The following is a 21963-nucleotide window of genomic DNA, read 5'->3' on the forward strand; positions in this document are numbered from 1 at the left end:
TATTGTTGGGCAGCATGTCGGGCAGAAGAGCATGAATCCGGGTCAGGCTCTCCTTTCTTGTTGGTTGATGACGACTGGAAAGGCACCTGCCCAGGTGGGAGAGAGGATCTGCAAGAACGCGATGAGAAAGTGAGCCTGACGGTGGAGGCGGAGCACAATACCACTCCTGTGACATCGACGAGACCCTATAGTTCAACTTCGATGAAGTTCGATGCATTTGATGGGGGTCCATAGATTCCAAAGTTGTTTCTGCAAGGTGAACTTGTCGGGCAGGTAGAAGTCCGGAGGCCCAATCAACGCATGGACCAAGTTTCCGTTGATTATCTTTGGTCAACAAGGATCAACATGCGTTCTTTTTTTAATAATAATATTTGATTTTTTCTTTTATTTTTTCTTTATTTTCGGCCCTGAGCCGCTCGAGGTATAACCCCCTTTGGATGTTTTCGCAGCCCAATGGATAGCCCAATGTCTTACATTCCAAGATTGTTCCTATAGAATATAGTAATTTCAAGACAAGATCGACCCATGTTCAATAACAAACAATTGATGGAATTGTAATGGGCCCCCACCAGGTGGCAATTAATTTAAAGCGCCTCTCAAGCCAAGGGCTTCCATAATGATCGTTTTAATTGCAGGGTTATTATTCTTGAGCGAGTATTTGGTCTCAGAAAGTTTAACTTGATGTTCAACAGTCATAGGCTCCATCGGTCTTGACATTCATTACACCTAGGTTGGCAGTTCTACCCCGATACGGTGGGCATACTCCTACCAGTTTCAAAAGTCAGTCACCGACTGACCGTTTAGGTGGTTGGAATCCAAACGGGGGTGACGCAGTGTAAGTTCATAATCGCTCCACTTACCTCGCAGCTCAATCGGATGGCATCCTCAATACCTATGCGAGCCTCGTACCCCAGAATCTCTTTGGCCTTGTCACCACAAGCATATCGTACGGCACAAGCATCTCGTACACTTCCTCTGCTTAGGGTCGTCGTGGTGCCAGTCAACCAAGTGACTATTTCACACAGCAACCCTGCAAGATAAGCTAAAATTTCGGGGATTTGGATCTCAAATGGTGGGATATGCCCGAAATGGGCCCATATGGCTAGGCAGAAATGCCGGAAAGCGATAGGTTCATTATTTTGGATAAAGAAAGCCTCGCCTGCCGCTGTACGTGAGGTAACCAAGTTCTCAACAGCCAAGATGTGGGAATCAGCAATATTGCTCACATGCGTGACATCCCACAAGTTCTTGCCAGTACCAATGATGAACGGTGTTTCGTACTTGGCAATGCATGCATGGATGGCTGGTACTAGCTGGTAGTCGCCGGGCCCGCATAGCACAGAGGGGCGGAGCGCACAAGTGGCCATTTTCTCGCTGGACGCGTTGAGCACCAGAGCCTCTGCTGTAGCCTAAATTCTGTCAGTTTCGCTAATTTTTCTCAGCTGGAATGAAAATACCACTGCACAAGGCAGTCATGGGGGATGACCTTGGATTCTCCATAGATGAGGGAGTTAGACGAAGTGGGCCACCGCTCATCAATGTTAGCGTAGGATGATCGCATATCGTCGGTGACAACGCAGCAGGTGCTGGTGTAGATGAAAGCCTCGGCCCCGTTCTCTATGGCTGCATCCAGCATATTCTGGGTTCCTGCAACATTAATCCTCCAAACTTCCTTCTCCCGCCTCCGACCGAACCGGTCTGCTAGACCGGGGACAATACCAGCTGTGTGAATAACAACATCCGGTTGAATTGTTTGAAACGCCTCGCTGACCTCGGACATACAGGTCACGTCGACTTGCATGCATGAAATGCCCTCTGGTAGTGCATGTTGGGGTCGAGGGGGACTGCGGTCGATGACGGTGATGGCGCACCTGGGATGCTTTCCTGCCAGGGCATGCACGGTGGCGGAGCCAACAAAACCAGTGCCTCCAGATATGAGAACTTTCTTCGATGCCAAGATATCGTCGATGGCTTTTGCGTCCATGATGTGATGTTGGGAGGTGTTCGGATGTGCGGCAGAACCCAGAGTGGACAACCTGACATTCCAGAGGAGATGAAGATCATTCATGTGAGCCCAACGCATAGTAGGCGTTTAGTAAACACCTGAACGACAGGGATATATCGATAAACCTTCATGGTCAATTGGTGAGGTAATGAACCTTCGTAGTCATGTACCTTTGACACATTCTACTATGTAGTAGCAGCACCTAGTCAAACCTTGGAAAGATGCAGGAGTTTGGGATAGTACATAGTGCAATCGGTATCTTGGACCAACACTATCACAGAGTATCGAACAAGCAGTGAAGAAGCTGGATATGCTGTATTTCTTTTCCAAGTCGTTATCTATACACTGTGTCGCTCACACAACAGCTCCACAACAACCCTCCAGTAGAGTACAGGAAATGCGATACACGCAAACATCTAATATACAGATCCTTGACTGAGGACAAACGTCCTAATAGTTAACAAGGAAAATGAGTCTCAAGAGGAGACTCCGCTGCGACGAACCGAACAAACTCCAGAGGTAAATGCAAAAAAGAAATGAAACAAGACCAAGGTATCCAAGTACACGCTCTCCAGCCTAGAAAAAACGCATCCCTCAACCGACCATCACTTCGGCCGCTAGATTTATGCAACGCGACAGAGAACCAGGCCGCCGATCTTCTTCTCCACACACTCGCGGGCTTCGAGGATTCCCTGATCCGTGGAGAGGTAGAGACTCTCACCGGGGGATCGCAGACCAGCGACATGGTTTCCTTCGTAACCTCGGACAATCAGACGCAGGTCCTCAACGTTGAGAGTAATGCGTCGTTTCGGCTTGCTGATCATGCTGATCTTTCCCAGGACAGACTCATTCTGCCAGTACTTCAGACCAAGCCAGAGACGTCTCGACGCGACATTGTCTCGAGTGATGGGTTCCACACCCTCGATTTCATCGTTGGCTGTTGGGATTCCAAGGATGGGGTGCGCTGGGGAGGAGTCGGGCCTCCGCGGACAACGGAGGAGATGTAGCCCGAGTTTTGGAGAGCTGTGCAGAGCTTCAGGTGAAGGTTGCTGTTGGGAATAGAAGTGAGACCCAAACGAGCCTTGGTTGCGTTGTTCAAGTGAGAACAGACATGGGCGAGGTTGACAAGAGACATTTTGTAGGCTTAGGAAGTCGATTGAACTCGAAAGGGCCGTCGGAAGGAAAAAGTGCGGAGAGGCAGGAGAGGTTCGAGATAGTAGCCGATGGTAGAGATTTGGCGGAGAGTCAATGCAGGACTATCCTGATGCTAAAGAACAGACCAATATAGAGGAGCTAAATAGCACCAAAAATTGGCAAGGCTGGAATGAACGATGAGCACGTCTTTCAAGCTCCCGTCACAATGTTGAAGTTGATCGCGATGGAAATTTTCGGATAAACAGTATCCCCGTCAATCCGTCCCCGGTTTGTTCACCAGTTGACAGTCACATGCCCCACATACTAGAACTAGATGTGATAAGTAACTTAATTCACCCTGTCACATCACACTAACTATAAGCGCCTAGAGAGACACGGCGGCTCGAGATCAAATCTTACAGGCCAGGATGACCCCTCCATGCAGCCTTGTATCATTAAAAATGTCCTCGTAGGCTTTCGAATTTTCCCCTCCCTTTCTCTTTTCTCCTCCATACTACCCTCTCCGCATTCTACTACATACTAATCATGCCTCCACAGCCTGGTGAAGAAATATTGGTGAACGTGTAGGTTGATCCTATGCTTCCCCGCACATGGCATCCTCAATAGCTTGAGAGTCTAATTCGGCGAGATATAAATAGATTGGCCGATATTCATTACTATTTCACAGCTCCAGCACCGAGATCGCTTCATGATCGATTTGAGAAAGGCTCCTACCTATACATTTATCAAAATGTTGCACAAAATACCGTGCGAATCGAAATTGCGAATAACGCAGGAACACAGGATCAAGATGCTTTCCAAGCATCATTTTACAATGTGCATATACAGCACTCAACTCAGTTCCCGACACTTTGCACAGTTACCGTAGACGGGTTTACTGGACAGCCCGAGGACGGCGCATCTCAGTATGACTGGCGACTGCCCAGTCTGGACAGACCATCTGATTTGATCCGAATCCATACACTCGATATCTATTTCTGGTCTTTAGACGATTCAAATCAATTCTTAGACGCTGCTGGTCACGTCTTAGATAGCGACCAAGTGGAAACCGATCGGGATATCAGCCCCGAACAGTCCGATGAACCACTAAGCTCGGTAGTTCAACAACTGGAAAATGTCGCAGTCACAGACCCGGCCTACCAAAATGGCCAGACTCCGGATTCACGATTCGAGCCACCGCCTATGGCGGCGCCAGTAGCACAAGCTGCACCAGCAACCCTCAGTTTCCCACCACCTCCTCCAAGCGGACCCTCGAACGAGCAGCAACAACCAGTGACAGAGCGTCAAGTCTCTCCGGAGCAACCGAAAGAACCCGAGAGCATCGCACCACTACCATACAATCCTGCTGCTCCAGCGGCCCCGGAACCAATTCAACACCGCGAGAAGACACCACCGCCACCAGAAGACGGCACCCAAGGAACAGGCCTTGTAGAAGCAGCGAAAGGCATGAGCCTCGGATATACACCGCCGCACCAACCCCCCAATGTCGGGATAAGCTCTTTCGCACCTCCACCCACTTCAACGCCAGGGATGCCCTACAACACTGCCATTGCAGGACCTCCGGGTTACGCCTCTCCACCTCCAAGTGCAGGACTGCCTCATGCAAATTCATTCGGCATGGGTGGGACCCCATTACACAGCCCTGGATTACCAACATACCAGCAATCCTTCATTACGGGTCATCCTGTTCCTCAGGCTGGTGGTATGTCCTTTGCACCGCCGTCGCATGACCCAAATGCCTATATGTACGCACAGCAGGCATACGGTATGCCACAGCAGCAGGCTCCGGTGGGATTCTCGAACTACCCGTATGAGCAGCAACAGCCGCAACCTGTGCAGCGCAGTGTATCGGAATATGATATCCATGCTCAGGTGTATCGACCTACTAGTGACGAGGTGAACTCGCATGCACAGAAAATGGCGAAGAAGGCCATGAAGGCTCCAGGACAACGGTCACACGGCATCGAGGATAAGGCGCATAAAATGGAAGGTGGAGTGAATCGGTTTTTGAAGCGATTGGAGAAGAAGTTGGGTTAGATTTTTTTGGATTTATTGTTATTTTCCTGTTGATTGTCTCCTCATCTGTGTTTCTTTTGTTTGAAACCTTGAGTTTATGCATGCTGTGGCAATTTGAGCGATTTAGCTGTTGTTTATGAAATTGAAAGTGAATGTCCTTCTTTTTTGTAGTATGAAATTATCCTAACATTAAATGACTTCATCATGATCTCACTTGCGTACAACCGAAGACCTACTATATCTCTTCAGTTGGCCGCATTACTAGTACTAGTACATGTGTAGCCATTCACCGGGCGATATTTATCCTCGAAAGACATTCAAGTTTATTCTATGTCTTTGAATGAAGCACAATATGAAAAAAGACCCCGAGGAAGTGAAGTAATTTCTTCTATCGTATAAAATGCTAATGCAACAATGTAAACAATAAGTAACAGAGAAGTACAATGCTCAACCCGAATGCAATTAATCGCTCAAGAAAACCTTATGCTCTCGATATCAGTACAGGAAAATGTCAACACAGGCCGTGGTAAACATAGGATGAATGGCCATATGCTACCATAGAAGCCAGAAAAGCCAATAAGCTCCAAAGAAGCGGGAAGAATAAAAGAGTAAAACGCCGCAGCGCAATCGCCAAGGGGCAGGTTGGGGCAGACTGCGCCCAGAGTGGAAATGTTAAGGGTATAAGCAAAGAAGATTAAAATAGTGTCTCGGGGTGTAAGGATAGGGATGTAGGAGAGGAATCATCCATCTAGTTGAGTGCAAGGCTGACGAAATCAATTTCTTCGACATCCTGCTTAGCCTCGGGCGCGACTTCTTGTGCAACAGAATCATCGCCAGCTGGTTTCTCCTCGGACTTGGTCAAGTCCTCAGGGACGGCAATGGCGCCATTGGTGGTTTTAGCGACCTCGTCGGCAATATCGGTAGGACCATCAAGGGACGGAGGAGCTTCGGAAACGCTGGGTTTTTCGGCTACAGCATCTTCTGCGTGGGCAGCACCAGTTTCCTTCTCAGAGCCAGAGTCGGAAGGAGTGCCAAAGACCTCTTCGGTAGATTCGGTCTGGGCGTCAGCAAATTCAGGAGTGGCATCCCCGTCGGTGATAGCTTCAGTTGAGATTTCAACGGGGGATTCCTTTGCGACTTCACTGGAGGCCACAACATCATCGGTCTTTTCGGTGGACTCGGCAGATTCCTGAGCTTCTTCCTTCTCAATACTCTCGGCAGTAGGTTCGATAGGAGCTGGAGTAGGCTCCACTGGGGCCTCAATGGCAGTAGGCTCAATTGCATCTGCCGATGACTCAACAGCGGGCTCATTAACTTCTTCCTTGGCGACAGCTGTAGGCACTTCCACCGGGGCTTCAGGCTTGGATGTTTCAATGGTTTCATGGGCGTCAGTAGACTCGGGCTCTTCCGGAATAACCAGTGTTTGATCTTCAACATTCTCTTTCTCACTGTCCTGCTCTGGCTGAGTAACCTTGGGCTTGCTAGGCTCCTTCTTAGAAAGCGGCTCCTTGTTGGATGCAGGAGTCTTCTCTGATTGAGGACGTAAAGCCAAAGGTTTAGCCTTGGGTTGCTGAACACTGCGCTCTGGAGTTCGTGCCAATGATGCCCGTGGGGATTTGTGAACAGTGGTGGAAGGTTGAGCAGGCTTTTCATCTGGCTTCTCATGGCTTTTGCTTGCTGAACTGGCAGTTGGACGCATCATTCTTGCAAGGAAGCCTTCGTTAACAGCAGGCTTGCTGGTACCCACACTGCTGACACGAGAGCTGGGCCGCTCTGAGTTGGTTTGTGAGGGAAGTGAAGGTCGGGATGGTTGTCTGCGCACACTTGTTGTGGCGTTCACAGGAGATCGTGTCTGTCCCGCACCAGCTGCACTCTTCAGAGATGATGGCTTTCTTGTGAGTGTTGAGGTAGCAGCACTAATGCGACCGGTAGCAGGTGCTGTACTTCCCACCTTGGCAGATGATGCTTGCGTCTGTGCAGTCATAGAAGCCGGCAAACGAACAGGCTTAGTGGGGGATCTTGGTTGAGCCTTTGCGCTATTCGGGGGAGAGGTTTTTGAGCTCTCTTGCGAAGGCGTCGAGCCCCTGGTGGTCCTGGGGGCAGCCTTGACTGCTGAGTTCAATGCGGCACGGCTTGGTTTGGTAGCAAGAGTACCAGCACGCTCCTTGGCCGTTTCTCTGGCAGACTTTGTTCCTGTGGTGGCTGGCTGTTTAGAGGCAGTGGAAGCCGCAGGCGAAGCTGGCTTATGCGAAACACTGGCCTTTGTGGCATTGATAGATGATGGGCGCTTTGTAATTACTTTGGCAGCTGGCTTATCTGAAGCCGCTGTAGCAGGTGTAGGTGTAGATGCAGCTGGGCTGCGCTTCTCAGTCTTTTTAGGTGGTGTCTCCTTTCCTGGAGATGCGGTGTTCACTGCAGGCGTAGGTTCATTGTTGTCTGAATTCTTGACCACGGTCGCATTTGTCTCCAATACAACAGCTTTGGCCACTTGATCGAGAACACCCCGCTGGCTATCACTTGGACTGCCCGGTGTTGGGGTCGCTACATTTTGGCGACGCGCTTCCACAGCCTGTTCATTGATCTTGGGACCAAAGATCCCAGAACTATCACTGCGTCCACTTGTCTTTCGTAATGGCGAGCCTGGGTTAGACTGAACCACTCCATCCACCGTCACAAAGCTAGCGCGAACTTTTGAGAGCGGGCGGGTAGAACCTGGGGTATCCGAGCAAACAGGCGATCTTCCCCGCGAGGGCGGCGAGTTCACCTGGCTTGGGCTGTTCTCAAACTTGGCAAGCAGGCTGCGAACACCTGGGTGGGCATTGTTGTCCGACATCATTCTAGCAAAAAGGGCGGTTGAGGTAGTCAGGGGGGGTAAACGGCGGATTGAGGCGGATTTGAAGGGTGATGGACGCGTCGGTAAGTAGCACACAATAAGACGCGTTCAGGGTTTCAGAGGCGACAGGATATAGCCCAAATGAGCCCCCTCCTGGGGTAGACAAGTCACAATAAACACGGTGGTTTCTTTAGGGAGTCAATTGTAGATTATGGAAGGAGAGAAGGTGTGAAGAAGGGTCGATCAGGAGACTAATGCGCTAGTGATTAATTAGCGTATCCAATGGGGGTGAAACACAGTACAGTGTCTACTCCGTACGGAGTACACAATCTCTCCTCTTTGTATATTTCAGGGGCATACGCCATTTCTATTATCCAATAATTTCATTAATTTCAGATCATTATGTTTCGGCCTAGTTCATGATCTCATAACTCACCTCCTTTCCATATTCCTGCTCATTTCCGACTGCCTCGGCTGCTAATGGTCTACTCTGTTCTTTCTACCTATAATCTCCTGTGGCCACCGATATAATTAAAACCTCAGGATTGTCCTGAGTGTTTCAATTTTGGTATTAGACAAGTCACTTTCCAAGTTTACAACTAAAAACAATAGCTCCTTGCAGAAAAAAAAAGAAGAATAAAAACAAAACAAAGCTAGCTGCAGGGTACGATCGGCGATCCGGAGTTCTATTGTGTGAATCCATAGTTCGATTGGTCCTCCCATATACAAATATCTTCCCACCAATAAATACTGTGTTTCATCCTATGAAGTACACAACACTATCAGGCAACTTTTGGGATAAAATTGTAAAAATCCAGGTTATTTATAGAGAAGGACAGGTATTCATGTCTCTTGTTCGTTTTTTTCTGTACTAGACAGTGGGGAACCGGTATTATCGGCATGTCATCTATTATGCACATGGCGCTTTCCCCCCACATATCAGAATGTTCTAGGTTCAAATCGAAGCTGAGGATTTCTATAGAGGAATATTGTTTGGGTATAGCTATAACTATGTTTTTATGAGCTCACATATGTATGCCTATTTAACAATGCACACCTACTAGTTAGTAACTATAAATGATATCTGACAAGCTTACCTCAGGCTCTAAGGCTGCAATAATATTGACAGACTACAATGTCTAATGCAGTAGGCGGTCGCAATGGGATGTATCAACAGGTCTGATTCTCTCATTCTGATAATTACGCACATAAATTCTGCCTGGAGATCACCTGATCGGTCATGTAGTCCATCCTGGTTTGACCAATCGGAGCTCTCCATTTAATAGTGGTTTGAACTAACCCAATTGGGCTAGTTCTGCACCCTTGTTCTGTCAAATATGCTGACTCATCACATGGATTATGTCAGGATTGGTGAGGGGACCTCAGGAATACGATGAGCCCCGATCTCTTCATAAAGGTATGGTTCGAAATGGTCAAGTGCTAGTAGTATGGTCAGTATGCCTCGAAGCACTGGCTGTCGCTTATGTGTAAATCGCCGGGTCAAAGTAGGCATCTCCATGGAGAAATACCCATCTCAAGACTAACAAACGCCACAGTGCGATGAACGGACCCCAGGCTGTGCTAGATGTGAAACATACGGACAGCCATGTCCTGGCTATGGCGAGAGGTTCAAATTTATCACGTCCAAGCCCTACAGAACTCGTCGGGCTCAGACCAAAACAGAAGATAGAGGTGCTAGGACATCAAGCTTGACATCGCCAAGACCAAGCACAAGCCCGAACACCAGCGATTCTAGTTCAGAGACTTGTTTGGAAGTTCAAAGGACAGTCGCAATTCCAGCGCCTCTTATATCAGGAGACGTGAATGTCATCCAAAGTTTGGGCGTGTTCATCTCCGATTTCACAACCTCTTCCAATACTTCAGGTAATTCCAATATTGCACTGGGCAGCTGGTTTGGATTTCTGCCATCCATCTATGGGCAGAACCGAGCATTAGATGCCGCAATCAAATCCTTTTCTGCACATCATTTTGGTCAGAATCTGCAGAACCAGCAAATGATGCTTTACGCACAATCAGCCTACGGAGAAGCCTTGCATTGGCTTCGTAAGGCTCTAATGAACCCCTCGGAATCTCTTTCCTCCAATGTTTTTTGTGCTGTTGTGCTGCTATGCATGTATGAGGTAGGAGCCCATATTGCCTCTCTAATCGCTGCCATTCTGACATGGCCTCGAAGCTTTTTGCAAATGCTGAGGATCCCGCGTCTTGGATGACACACGCAAAAGGGCTTGGTCAACTGGTCAAAGTACGAGGACCTGAGTGTTACCGCAACCAACTTGATATATCGCTCCTCAAATCAGCCAGAGGTTTGATTGTATGTGATTTCCCTACACTTTTTCACTCAGAAACCAAATCGTTTGACGCCTACCACCGCTATAACTCGCTTTGTTAACAGTTCAACAGGTCATGCACTCAATGTTTTCAGGAGAAGACTGTTTTCTAGCCGACGAAGAATGGCATAACATGATGCGACAGCAACACCAACTCACAACAGACTGGCCACAAGGTTACAATGACTGCATTGAGCAATTTTTCGCATATTTCACCCATTCCCCGAGAATCGTGCACAATCTCTACGACCTCAAAGACCGAGATTTCTCAGAGCCAGAGACTTTACAGCAGCTCTCAGATGCCCTGGATCAAGTACTCGATATGCAAACCAACATGGCTACCTGGTATGAGAACTGGTCTCAGATTTCATCCCCGCCAGTTGAGAAACCCTCGACCACAGGCGATGCTTTGTTTCCGATGGTTCTGGTGTATGCGGACTTGCTTGATGCCTCTATTTACTGTGGCTACTACGCATATATGATAATTATTCACGAAGCCTTGAAGACTTTTGGATATCCAGGTCCCCAAGAAGCCATGGTTATTTTCTTTCGCGACCAAATCTGCAAGTCGATTGAGTACGCCACTACCGGAATTCTGGGTCCCTATCGAATGGGTTTTGCCGTGCGAGTTGCGATAGAAACGGCAGATCCTTTGACCAGGGCTTGGCTCGTGAGCCACTTGCAGGAGTTCTCAAAGACCTACGCTGCTGCCAAGCCAGAGAATTTCACGACAGTCATATAGATTGGCCACGAACAAACTTCAAGAAAATAACGATACTCTAATTCAATTCTGCAAAACTCAAGCATGGAAATTTCCACATGTGGTCACAATAGCTCAAGCCCGTTCCATACCATCAGAAATATTTTTCTCGGTGGACCAGATTGGCTCTGCAACGGCGCGAGCTGTTACGAGCAAAGAAACAATAATAACCTCCATGACCAGACCCATCCCCGCCAGGATACCCACGTCACCCGATGCAAGGCTGAATTTAGCTGGCCCAATTTCTTGCAGAATGAAATAGATGACTCTGATCAAGAGAAATGGTAGAGCAAGCGCTACCAGCAGGACGGCCCGGTGGCCCTCTACTGAGAGCATGGAGCGAGACTTCACCACAAGCCACGACACGATGCCACACACAACAGCGAAAGTCACTATCAGAAGAATAGATCCTGCTTCTCCAAGCGCCTTCATGTCAATGATCTTGCCAACAACACCGAGAACGATTGAGATAATAATTGGCAGCCGGAAAGCATGCAATGTGATACGCAAGGCCTTCGGATATTTCGAATCACCGGGACCATCTTGGCCAGCCTGTCCACTATTGTCCAGATTAGTGTCAGTCCCCTATTCTGGAGCTGAAGAGGGAGGAAACATACCATCGCAGAAGAAGCAAACTGACTTCAAAGAAAAGGGGTGACAGTCCCACACTTTGCAAGGACAATTCTGCTGTGAGCATGGACTCGGTTGGCTCTGAAGTAGCTATAACCATAGCAGAGCCAATAATGCGGACTGAATTTGTTAGTTCAAGTTGCCAACCGACTCTTTTCACTTGTTGTTCTAGAATATTACTTACTCATGCATAGCAAGCCAATCATGCTCCACCAAGAATAGAGGGCACAACGTGCGTGACTTTGCCTCTTGCTGTGGTGCCAGTAGCGCCATTCTTGCATATACCTCATGGGAAATTGGACTGCGAGGATAATGGAGAATAGTACAACCTGCGCAATTGCAACGCTATGCAGTCCATTTGAGATATAAGCATATGCTGCACGAGACGAAATGGTCATAATCATGGTGGATGTTGTACTCTAATATGAGTTACTATGAATCCTTTGAGTCCCAATGATAGATGACAGTGATCGATTGATAGAATTCTTCAAGTTGCTATTAATGCCCAGAATACAGGAATTTCCTCTCCTTAAATATCCTAGAACCAGCAACTTTTCTTCAGTCTCATCTACTATACGAAGTACACAGATCTTTCACCATGTGGAACACATCGCGGTCAAAGACCACTTTGGGTTTAGCGTGCTTTTGTCTGGGTCGAACCATAAAACTGAATGGATCAATGACCCAAAATGACCAAAAACAACGAGCTACGGGAATTATGAGTCAGTCTGCACCTAGTGAGAGAAAAAAAAGTGAGTAGCTCAGCCACCGAATGCCAGCTCGCGATCAGGTCCCTTTTAGGCAATGCTTGTAGATCCTATACTTGTAACCTTGGAAATTTTATCCGAATTAAAGTTTTTTTTGTCCGTGATGCATAATGAAGGAACTCACCATTCTCTCATTCAGCTGTATTTTGATTTAAAACATTTAGATATGAATTTTTTACGTACTGTGTTCAAGTTAAAGTGTTCCCCGTGTACGGAGTACTCCATAACAAAACCCTGATGGCGTTAGACTCCGGGGTCCGGAGTATGTTCGGACAAATGATAATCCGATGCCGCATACAAAATGCACAGGCTCCGATGACGGCGAATGCTCGAATTCAGGAAGCGACTCTGAATAAATCGCCATGGCTGCTGCTCGTACTCTTCGCATTGGTAAGGACCAGTATATATCCAGAGTATGGCATTTGATGTCGAATTGACGCTAATTGATCTTGTGCAGGTCTCATCCCCGGTGACGGTATTGGACGGGAGGTCATCCCGGTACGTAATTCTTGTGCAGGACAATGAAACAGGACAATTTCACTAATTATAGCTCCAATTACTTGTGAACAGGCCGGCCGTCGTCTTCTCGAGTCTCTGCCCTCATCTCTGGGCCTGAAGTTCAACTTCGTTGACCTCGATGCTGGTTTCGAGACCTTCCAGCGTACCGGTAGTGCTCTGCCGGACAAGACTGTTGAGACTCTCAAGAAGGAGTGTGATGGTGCTCTCTTCGGTGCTGTCAGGTAAGCTTTTTAAATTATAGCACACATATCCCATATTTACACATCCACTAACTCATCTCCCGCACTTAGCTCCCCAAGCACCAAGGTGGCCGGTTACTCTTCCCCCATCGTTGCTCTGCGCAAGAAGTTGGACCTCTACGCCAACGTCCGTCCCGTCAAGACCACCGCCGGTAGCAGCAACGGCAAGCCCATTGACCTTGTCATTGTCCGCGAGAACACCGAGGATCTTTACGTGAAGGAGGAGACAACCAGAGATACCCCCGAAGGCAAGGTCGCCGAGGCTATCAAGCGCATTTCTGAGCGGGCCTCATCGCGCATCTCCACCATTGCCGGAGAGATTGCTCTCCGTCGCCAGAACATCCGCTCCACTTCCCCCGTTGCGTCCGTTCACTCCCAGCCTATGGTTACCATCACCCACAAGTCCAACGTCCTCTCCCAGACCGATGGTCTGTTCCGTGAGACTGCCCGCCAGGCTCTCGCCGCCGCCAAGTTCTCCTCCATCCACGTCGAGGAGCAGATTGTCGACTCCATGGTTTACAAGCTTTTCCGTCAGCCCGAGTACTACGATGTTATCGTTGCTCCTAACCTTTACGGTGACATCTTGTCCGATGGTGCTGCTGCCCTCGTTGGCTCTCTGGGTCTGGTTCCTAGCGCTAACGTCGGTGATAACTTCGCTATCGGTGAGCCTTGCCACGGCAGTGCTCCCGATATTGAGGGCCAGGGTATTGCCAACCCTATCGCTACTCTGCGTAGTGTTGCTCTCATGCTGGAGTTCCTTGGAGAGGAGGCTGCTGCTGCTAAGATCTACGCTGCTGTTGACGGTAACCTCGATGAGGCTAAGTTCCTTTCCCCTGACATGGGTGGTAAGGCTACTACTACCCAGGTTCTGGAGGATGTCCTCAAGCGTCTGTAAGAAATTACTTGTATATAACATTGCGTGTTGGGTAGATGTTTGTTGAAACAAACATAAAAATTGAAGACTTTATCCAAATTGGTATCGATATCGCTTTCAATACTTCTTTCTATACAACCCGCTTCTTGGATAAAGATCATTCTACTACCTTGATAACCTGGGTCTAAGTTAAAGGCTAATTGAATGCCTGCAGAGCCCACATCTACACGGCAAGTAAAGTGAAGCTCTATAGATAATGACAGCCAGCAGTCATTGAATCAAACTACACAGGTGGCTTCTTTTATGGATTACTTTGGAAAGGAAAGCGAGAACGGAAAAAAATCAAATTGACTAAGCCCCCCCCCCCCCTCCCCTTTCCTCCTCTTCCTCCCCGGGCCCCCCCTACTGGCCCGCCATCAACTGGCGCATCCACACCTCCTCCGTCATCCCCACATTTCTGTTGATGACCGCCTGCTGGCGGTCGCGGTAGAACTCGTCTACCCGCGCTCCGGGGTCCAGGGACAGCACGACGATGAGGTAGACCTGGCCGGTCACCTTGTTCTTCAAGGTGAACCGGAGTTCACAGGTCTCCTCATCGACGAGGTGGTACACGGGGAAATTGAACCCCGGCAGGCTCAGGCGCAGCTCTACAAAAAGATAGTTAGCTCAGATACATCCCAGAGAAAGAAACAGTAAAGTGAAGTGATCAAGCAAGTGATTGATTCTTTCTTTCAACTTACCTTGCATGTCCAGGTACGAGTTTCCGAAATCGACGGAGTGCTGGATGCCGGCAAAGAACCAGAAGTCCTTTCGGTTCGACTCCTTTCGGTAATGGGCCTTGCGGGCCTCGGGCGATTCAGGCATGCCCATCTTGTTCCGGAGTTCCAGGGCACGTTCATTGTCGGCACCTTCCTGGACGAAAGTAGATCCTTTCAGCATCTGGTCGACGGTCGGGGCTTCTCTTCCAATGCGGAGCTGAGACCAGCTGACAAGGGCAGGGCAGAAGATCGAAGGCTTGTCGCTGTAGGCATCAAGCTCCATGGTGGGTTCGACCATCTTCTTGACGGAGCGGGCAATGATATCAAAGCCTCGTGGCAGCTTCTTGGCAATTGAGTGGTCAAACTCATTGCCCCAGACCAGATCATTGCCGTTCACATCGCGGTGGAAAACGATGGAGAAAGAAATCGAGAACTTGTTCTTCTTGGTCCATGGCTGCTGGAAGTAATGGTGGCCAATGGCGGATTCTGGTTTTTGATGTTAGTATTTGATGTTTGGAATCGGGTCTTTGGGGAATCGGAGGATGTTAGTAACATACGGTCATGGTCCTTGATACGGACGGTAACGTTCACCGAAGCCCAATCTCCATCCAGGTGGATGGCTTGGCCGTTGATGGGCAAAGCCTGAAGAGCATCTTCAATGTTGGCGGCAGCGGACGCCTTGAGCTTGTAGACATCGCCCCAAGCAACACCATCAGGGTGCTGGAGGGGAGGAATAGGATCAGGCTTGAAACCGGAATCCATGGTGCAGGTGGCAAGTACACAATGGGAAGATATTGGTTAGAGGGAGTGGAGATTGTAAGGATGAAGAGGAGAAATAACAAGATTTGTGGAGGAGAAACAAGATTTGTGGATGTATGGCGACCAAAACAGATGCAAGATATCAGACACCTGTATGAGATGAGAGTGGAATGAGATAAACAAAACTTGTAAGGCTGCCTCAGGAAAACTGCAAGAAACAATAGATGGATGACAGGATTGTGACTTGGAAGCAGCAGAAAAATGAAGACCGCAAGAAATTGAAGACCCCAAGGGTGGGGAGTAGAAGAAGAAAAGAAGAAGAGAATGGGGAAGGAAAAGAATAAAAAGAGGGACAGCTCTGGCAATGAGTTGTGTTAAACCATTTTAGGCGAAGACGGTGTTGACCAGAGTTGTGGTGGGAGTGGAAGTCGCGTGTCGCGTGGAGTGAATGAAAGTGAGTGTCACTTCCCAATTAGGAAACGTCTTCGAGTGACAGTGGCCATAGGGCATGTCACTCTTACAATGTTTGCAAGCACTCGATCAAACAACAAACAATCCGAAAATGATACTTAGGTTTAGGGTTATAGTTTATCACCACGTTCAAGTTTGTTTAATGTTTGTTTTGACACCAATCTCCAGGACTATACAGTCCCATCATGATCAGCACTATAAAAAAAATCATCTCCACCTCGTCTTTACTCCAATGGAATCACACCACAATACACTCTCGGATCTTGATAATCCATTATGGGGCAAAGGGTCTTTTTGGGGCCATGACATCATTTTCATAGAAACCTTATGCTGAGATCAGCCCGTCCACTCAACTCCAAGCCTGTTGATTGGTTTAGCGGTTCATAATCCCCGAATCGGAAGTGGATCATCGGGTTCTTGATGCTGCCAAGTCAACTGCGCCCCAAGAGGTCAAGGGTCCACTGCCATATGGTGTTCGTATTAGAGCCCTATGGCCGGATATAAAGATCCTTTCAGTCCCTGGTTCAAGAGCTCGAAAGAAACCATCATCTTATCCGACAATTCAAAGACTCCATATACCTCCCAGGTCATATACTTGACTCCGAATTGTCATAAACCATTCATCATGGCATCTACACATATCGCGAAGACATCCACCAACATGTCTGAAGTCTCCACAGTCGCACCCTCTGAGTTTCAACCACATCTGTCCCAATCCACCCAAATGCAGTCATCAGAGACAACAAAGCAACATGTCACCCTCCAAATCGATTTCAAATGGGGTAAATTCACATCCAGAATCAGCGACACTCAAACCCCCGAAGTACCTCTTTACATGGTCAAATACAAAATTTTCTCCCAAAAACAGCTCGTCTACCTGTCCGGTGCTACACAGGACGTTATTGGCACAGGATCCATCCACATAATCAACATTGACGCAGACTATGAGTGCCATGGTCGTAAAGATACTCTCGTCGCGCAAAAGCGCCTCAGCACACTCTATACCCACCGCTCTGGAGTACTCAAAAATCACGACAACAAACCTGTGGTCCTAACCTGGACTGGCGATATCGGTCTCTCTAAATGGGACTTCGTGTGCGTTGACGAGCAACAAATGCCCGTAGCCAAGTTTTCTGCAAATCTGTGGGGAATCAAGAAGCTGGGCAAGATCCAACTGATGGGTCAGGCGGCATATGATGAGAGCTTGAGAGATGAGATGGTCATTACTGGTATGACGCTCGCATACTGTATGATCACACGCATGAACAACATCTTCAGTCTTGTGGGTGCTATCTTTGGTGAACCTGGTCACGATAAGAAGTACAAGTCAGACCCTGTTTCGGGTAAATCGAGCAAGACTGCGGAGTCCTCTTCAGAGAGTATTTCTCGTGTGTCTACTGCTACGCCATCTATTGTCACCACGAAGGGGCCTGCTGCCCAGAGTGATGTGCCGGTGAAGCGGTGATCCCGGACCGATTTTATTTTTGTTTTCAATACCCATGGATGGATGCCTGCCTTGAAATTCATTTTCTAGTGTCCCTTTTTCACCTGTCAGATACCTACTTGAACATTATCATTCTATAGATCTGCGTTCAAATTGACATCATTTCAGTACCTAACAATCGTCTTTATGGCGCCAATTTTGCAAAAGATATTAACTTGAGATTATATAAAAATTCAAATATTGAATGAGGTCCGAAAGCCTCTAGATGTACAAAGTATCAACAAAGGAAATAATGTAAAGAAGATAATCATGCAATCAGATCAGAAGTCGGCAAATCAATGTCAGAATCCAGGCGATGCTGGATATCGGGCATGTCTTCACTCTCATCTTCATTGGTGAAAATCCCAAAATTGCTGTCGATTCGTCGACGATCCTTGCCTCTCCCCATTTCAACATCGACAAACCGTGTCATGCTCACCGGGGTAATAGGCTCACTTCCAGCTATCGTGGTTCCATCCGACATGAGATCATCGGATTTAAGTTCCCAATTAGCCGCACGAACCTTAGCTCTCCGTCGTTCAGAACTAACAGCTTCCTTCATATGAGCAAAGGAGCGGGCCTGTTCAGCAGCCCATTTATCAAGTAGATCATCGCGAGCCTCCAGCTCCACTTGCAGTTGCTCTTCGAGACCACTGTTGACCCTTCGAAGGCGTTGAGTCTCTGATCGAGTAGCTTCAAGAGAAGTCGAGAGTTCAGAGATTCGAACATTCAAGATCCCCGTTTCTTGCTCATGATGCTGTAGTTGCTCTTGTGCTTTCTGATCAAGAGCCTTTTCATGCTCTTTCTCAAGAATCTCCATCTCAGCAGTGAGAGCACAAGCCTGAATTCGGTTTTTCTCAACAGTCTCTTCCAGTTTTCGAATACGAGACTCGTATTCGGTAGCAGAGAGCTCGATCGCAGATCTTTGTTCGCGCTCATGAGCGACTTCCTTCCGAAGTGCGGATATCTGTTGGCGGTACTTGGCTTTCATAGAAACATTTCCGTCCTCCATCTTGCTGACCAGCTCTTCAAGACCCTTGACGTCTTCGTGGTACTTGTCGAGTGCCGTATTTAACCTGTCAATCCCAACGGTCTTTTCCTGATCTTCACTCTCAAGATCTTGCATCCGCATGCGGGTGTGAATCATGTCACTTGCGGAAGATGCGATGGAGTTTTCGAGTGTGCTGATTTTCTCTGTTGCTGTTTCGTACCGGTAAAGCAAGTTGTCGAATTGTCCTCTTAGGGCCTTTTCACGTCCCAGAGAGCCGTAGTGATATTTGCGCTCCGATCTGAGCTCCCTGGCTAGCGACTTGACTCGCTTCACCAAGGCACTTAATGTTGCCTTGCCATTCTCAAGGCCACCAGGCGTTTCGCCCGGAACGGTACGTTCGAGCTCTAGGCGCGCGGAGCGGAATTCGTTTCTCATGCTGGAAATAACATCATCAAGGCTTGTTCCTGAGAACCCCAAGCTTGAACACTCTTGACTGATGCCTTCAAGAGTCTTGATGGCATCAGAAGCACGGGAAAGAGCAGTAGTTAAAGTATTCAGGATGTTGTCGAGGAAGTCTGCAGGCGGCGATGATTTTTGGAGGATATCGCCCAGCTCTGAATTCTCAAATGCGGATATCTGTGAGCGACACGCATCAAAGAGATCTCTCTTCTCGTTTCTGGCGGCCTCCAGATCGAGGTTGAGGCCGTCAATTTCAGTGTCTCCGGGACCATCGTCGAGCCGGGAATCGTCAAATAGACCTGGTTGTTCGGGTACTGGTGAACGCATGTGGCGCTGGCCTCGAAAAACAGGAGACTCCGAAGTAAGGATGGCACTATCATTGATCATGAAGGTATCCCCGTCATTTTGAACAGATGGTTCATGTTCTTCCGCGGCAGAGTTGGAAGCGATAGATATATGGTCTTGTAATATAGTTGTCTGTTCTTCCAAGTCGTTCACTTGGATCTGGGATGACCTCCAATAGGACTCATAAGATGGCATTCGCTCCTCTGAGGCTCCCCGAATTTGCTTCATAGAGGTCAACTCTTGTTGCAAGGCATCTCGCTCCCGGAGGAGAGTAGCCAACGTCTTCTCAAAACTTGCAGCGTCGCGCTTCTCGCGCTGAATGCTGTTGATCTCATCGCTCAGTCCAATGCGCCGAATTCTTCGCTTGGTTCTTGTGTCTAGAATCTGACGCAGAGGAGTGAACTGGACAATTCTTTCCGATGATGTCTCATCAAAAGGCTCGACTGGGTCAAATGACCGCCGTCGGTAACGTGGTGTTGGGGCTGAACGACGTCGGGCCTTCCGGCTAGGTGTAGCATCCCCAGCTGAGATACCACCATCAAAGGAAGTGCGTTGCATGGCGGGTGTTAACCCGGTAGAGCAGAAACCATTTCCAAGCAGTTGTGGGCCTGGATCTGAGAACCGAACCCGCTTTCTTGATTTTTTGGGGGTGCTTACTGCAGGCTTAGGTGCAGATGAGGCCACGATAGGCTCAGCCCCGGATGATCCAGACACACATTGTCTGGTGCGGTGCGACACAGGCGACGTGCTCCTTGAGTTGGAAACGGAGCTGTTTCGTCGTTTTCTGGTAGTCTGTCTTGTTTCCATCTTGGAAGCGGAAATATCCACCTTTTTCAAGGCTCCTTTTCTGTATCTTCTCCAAGTATTCTTTCTTGGTATTATTGAACACAAGTTGTAATTATAGATGCCCAAGTGTCACTGTGGGTATATGATAGAGTGGGGAGAAACCAAAGTACCAGGAACAAGGTGGGACAAACTTGAGAGGAAAATAAACAGCCAGGGTTAAGCCGATTAGCGCCTTAAAGATGTTTTCTATACTTCACAACAAACAAACAAGTAGTGGGTCCCCTGTAGGCAGCAGAGGCGTTTTGCGCGTACTGCATGATTCCCGATCCGGCGTATGTAAACAAGCTGCTGTTTTGGGTCATCACGTGTATCTGTAACAAGTTCAGCATTGATATTCATAAGTTCTAAGGAGTTACGATAAGTTATTTAATTTTAGTAGTTTTATAGCTACAGACAATGCTCTAATCAGCAAGATGAAGTGTAGGAAATACCTTGAACTTGGAGTACAATCTCAGTATTTAACGCGCCGGAATTTGGCGTGTCGGCCCCACTATACCAGGCGGCAGGCCTGCAATAAGGAGCAACATTTTGAACATTTTGAAACAGGTCATAAATAGTTTCGCAATGTGCATGTAACATGGCGAGTTCCTCTCATTCCAAATGTGGGATTTCAAATAGTCCAATAATACTGACTTTCAGTGGAAACACTTCTCATTATATGTATAAACATGAACTTGGAGGGATATGGTGCAAGTCTAAGTACTCCGTACTCGGCCCCTCCATAGTATTACTCCGGAATTGATACTCCAGACACCTCCTGACAAATCTTCAATAATTCCTCCTGTTTGGCCACATTACCAGCACCAGGGTGCGTCGACTCCTCACCTCGCGTCGTGAAAAATGCTCCACTTCTGAGACTCGCCAACTTCCCTTCCCCAATAGCCCACTCAGCCAGCGCCTTGGCCGGTTTATCCATTCCACCAGGGGCCATTGAACCTCCCATCTTTGTTCTGACCCACCCCGGGTGCATGCTCACAACCTGAATACTATCACCCCAGCGGCGGGAAAACGCGTTGGCCAGCATTACATCATGTAACTTGCTGTCTCCATACGAAGTCGACCGTGTCACATTGCGCAGAGACTCATCACCACCGTAGTGGCTGTCCGAGCTCATGTAAAGGAGTCGTGATTTGGGTTTATCCATCAAGGAAGTGAGAATATATGGGGCAAGAGTATTGACGGAGAATACAGCAGATATCTTATCTGCCGTGATCTCCCTGCTAGATGTAGCACCGTAGCCAATGCCTGCGTTATGGATAATAGTATCGAAGGGGCCGCTCGTTTTGGCTTCGTTGGCGAGTTTCTTGATCTCGGAGATGGAACGTAGATCACCAATTAAGACTGATTCGGCCTTGGGAACTGCTTCATGAGTTGAGGCAGCTCTATCTGCGTTTCGTGCGTGGAGGACGACTGAGTGGCCCTGGTCTGCGAGGATTTTGGCAGCTGCTTGGCCGATCCCGTCGCTGGAACCGGTAATGAAAATACGCGCCATGTTCATGCCCAGGTGGAAGTTGAAGATACTCTGATTTCCCGTGGTCAAAGACTGCACAGGTAAGCTTGCTAGAGGTTAAATAAACTGAGACAGCTCGATGATATCATAAACAGAAACCAGATGTTATGGACCAGCTTCAATGATGTGACGTCAAGAACCACTCATATAGGGGGAGGTGATTTGTTTCAACTTCTGAGAATCCAGTATTAAAGG

At 48.2% G+C, this 21963-nt stretch overlaps 11 protein-coding genes across 11 annotated transcripts; 4 read left to right on the forward strand and 7 right to left on the reverse strand.

Annotated features, from left to right (window-relative positions):
- Positions 1-726: 726 nt before the first annotated feature.
- N7483_000491 (uncharacterized protein) lies at positions 727-1984 on the reverse strand (the record flags this gene model as incomplete). The annotated part of the gene is made up of 3 exons (XM_057083929.1): positions 727-765; positions 861-1409; positions 1487-1984. The coding sequence occupies 3 exons, from the start codon at positions 1982-1984 to the stop codon at positions 727-729; spliced, it is 1086 nt and encodes a 361-aa protein (XP_056950078.1).
- A 644-nt stretch (positions 1985-2628) lies between these two features.
- N7483_000492 (mitochondrial 37S ribosomal protein uS8m) lies at positions 2629-3140 on the reverse strand (the record flags this gene model as incomplete). The annotated part of the gene is made up of 2 exons (XM_057083930.1): positions 2629-3054; positions 3117-3140. 2 exons carry the CDS (start codon positions 3138-3140, stop codon positions 2629-2631), a joined length of 450 nt encoding a protein of 149 aa, XP_056950079.1.
- A 545-nt stretch (positions 3141-3685) lies between these two features.
- N7483_000493 (uncharacterized protein) lies at positions 3686-5197 on the forward strand (the record flags this gene model as incomplete). Its single annotated transcript, XM_057083931.1, has 2 exons — positions 3686-3723; positions 3799-5197. 2 exons carry the CDS (start codon positions 3686-3688, stop codon positions 5195-5197), a joined length of 1437 nt encoding a protein of 478 aa, XP_056950080.1.
- Positions 5198-5924: 727 nt separating this feature from the next.
- Positions 5925-8012, reverse strand: N7483_000494 (uncharacterized protein; the record flags this gene model as incomplete). The annotated part of the gene is made up of 1 exon (XM_057083932.1): positions 5925-8012. One exon carries the CDS (start codon positions 8010-8012, stop codon positions 5925-5927), a length of 2088 nt encoding a protein of 695 aa, XP_056950081.1.
- Positions 8013-9466: 1454 nt separating this feature from the next.
- N7483_000495 (Zn(II)2Cys6 transcription factor) lies at positions 9467-11099 on the forward strand (the record flags this gene model as incomplete). Its single annotated transcript, XM_057083933.1, has 4 exons — positions 9467-9514; positions 9566-10150; positions 10204-10341; positions 10431-11099. 4 exons carry the CDS (start codon positions 9467-9469, stop codon positions 11097-11099), a joined length of 1440 nt encoding a protein of 479 aa, XP_056950082.1.
- Positions 11100-11192: 93 nt separating this feature from the next.
- Positions 11193-12151, reverse strand: N7483_000496 (uncharacterized protein; the record flags this gene model as incomplete). The annotated part of the gene is made up of 3 exons (XM_057083934.1): positions 11193-11676; positions 11735-11867; positions 11932-12151. The coding sequence occupies 3 exons, from the start codon at positions 12149-12151 to the stop codon at positions 11193-11195; spliced, it is 837 nt and encodes a 278-aa protein (XP_056950083.1).
- A 725-nt stretch (positions 12152-12876) lies between these two features.
- On the forward strand, positions 12877-14167 carry lysB (homoisocitrate dehydrogenase lysB; the record flags this gene model as incomplete). The annotated part of the gene is made up of 4 exons (XM_057083935.1): positions 12877-12904; positions 12972-13012; positions 13085-13254; positions 13324-14167. The coding sequence occupies 4 exons, from the start codon at positions 12877-12879 to the stop codon at positions 14165-14167; spliced, it is 1083 nt and encodes a 360-aa protein (XP_056950084.1).
- Positions 14168-14548: 381 nt separating this feature from the next.
- N7483_000498 (DUF1769 domain-containing protein) lies at positions 14549-15666 on the reverse strand (the record flags this gene model as incomplete). The annotated part of the gene is made up of 3 exons (XM_057083936.1): positions 14549-14793; positions 14887-15390; positions 15462-15666. 3 exons carry the CDS (start codon positions 15664-15666, stop codon positions 14549-14551), a joined length of 954 nt encoding a protein of 317 aa, XP_056950085.1.
- A 1093-nt stretch (positions 15667-16759) lies between these two features.
- Positions 16760-17599, forward strand: N7483_000499 (uncharacterized protein; the record flags this gene model as incomplete). The annotated part of the gene is made up of 1 exon (XM_057083937.1): positions 16760-17599. One exon carries the CDS (start codon positions 16760-16762, stop codon positions 17597-17599), a length of 840 nt encoding a protein of 279 aa, XP_056950086.1.
- A 286-nt stretch (positions 17600-17885) lies between these two features.
- On the reverse strand, positions 17886-20219 carry N7483_000500 (uncharacterized protein; the record flags this gene model as incomplete). Its single annotated transcript, XM_057083938.1, has 1 exon — positions 17886-20219. One exon carries the CDS (start codon positions 20217-20219, stop codon positions 17886-17888), a length of 2334 nt encoding a protein of 777 aa, XP_056950087.1.
- Positions 20220-20985: 766 nt separating this feature from the next.
- N7483_000501 (uncharacterized protein) lies at positions 20986-21750 on the reverse strand (the record flags this gene model as incomplete). The annotated part of the gene is made up of 1 exon (XM_057083939.1): positions 20986-21750. The coding sequence occupies one exon, from the start codon at positions 21748-21750 to the stop codon at positions 20986-20988; it is 765 nt and encodes a 254-aa protein (XP_056950088.1).
- Between the last annotated feature and the right edge of the window lie 213 nt (positions 21751-21963).

The sequence above is a fragment of the Penicillium malachiteum genome, assembly GCF_028827825.1.
Source record: "Penicillium malachiteum strain IBT 17515 chromosome Unknown utg000001l:1.0-8184562.0:1.0-8186909.0, whole genome shotgun sequence".
NCBI lineage: Eukaryota > Fungi > Ascomycota > Eurotiomycetes > Eurotiales > Aspergillaceae > Penicillium > Penicillium malachiteum.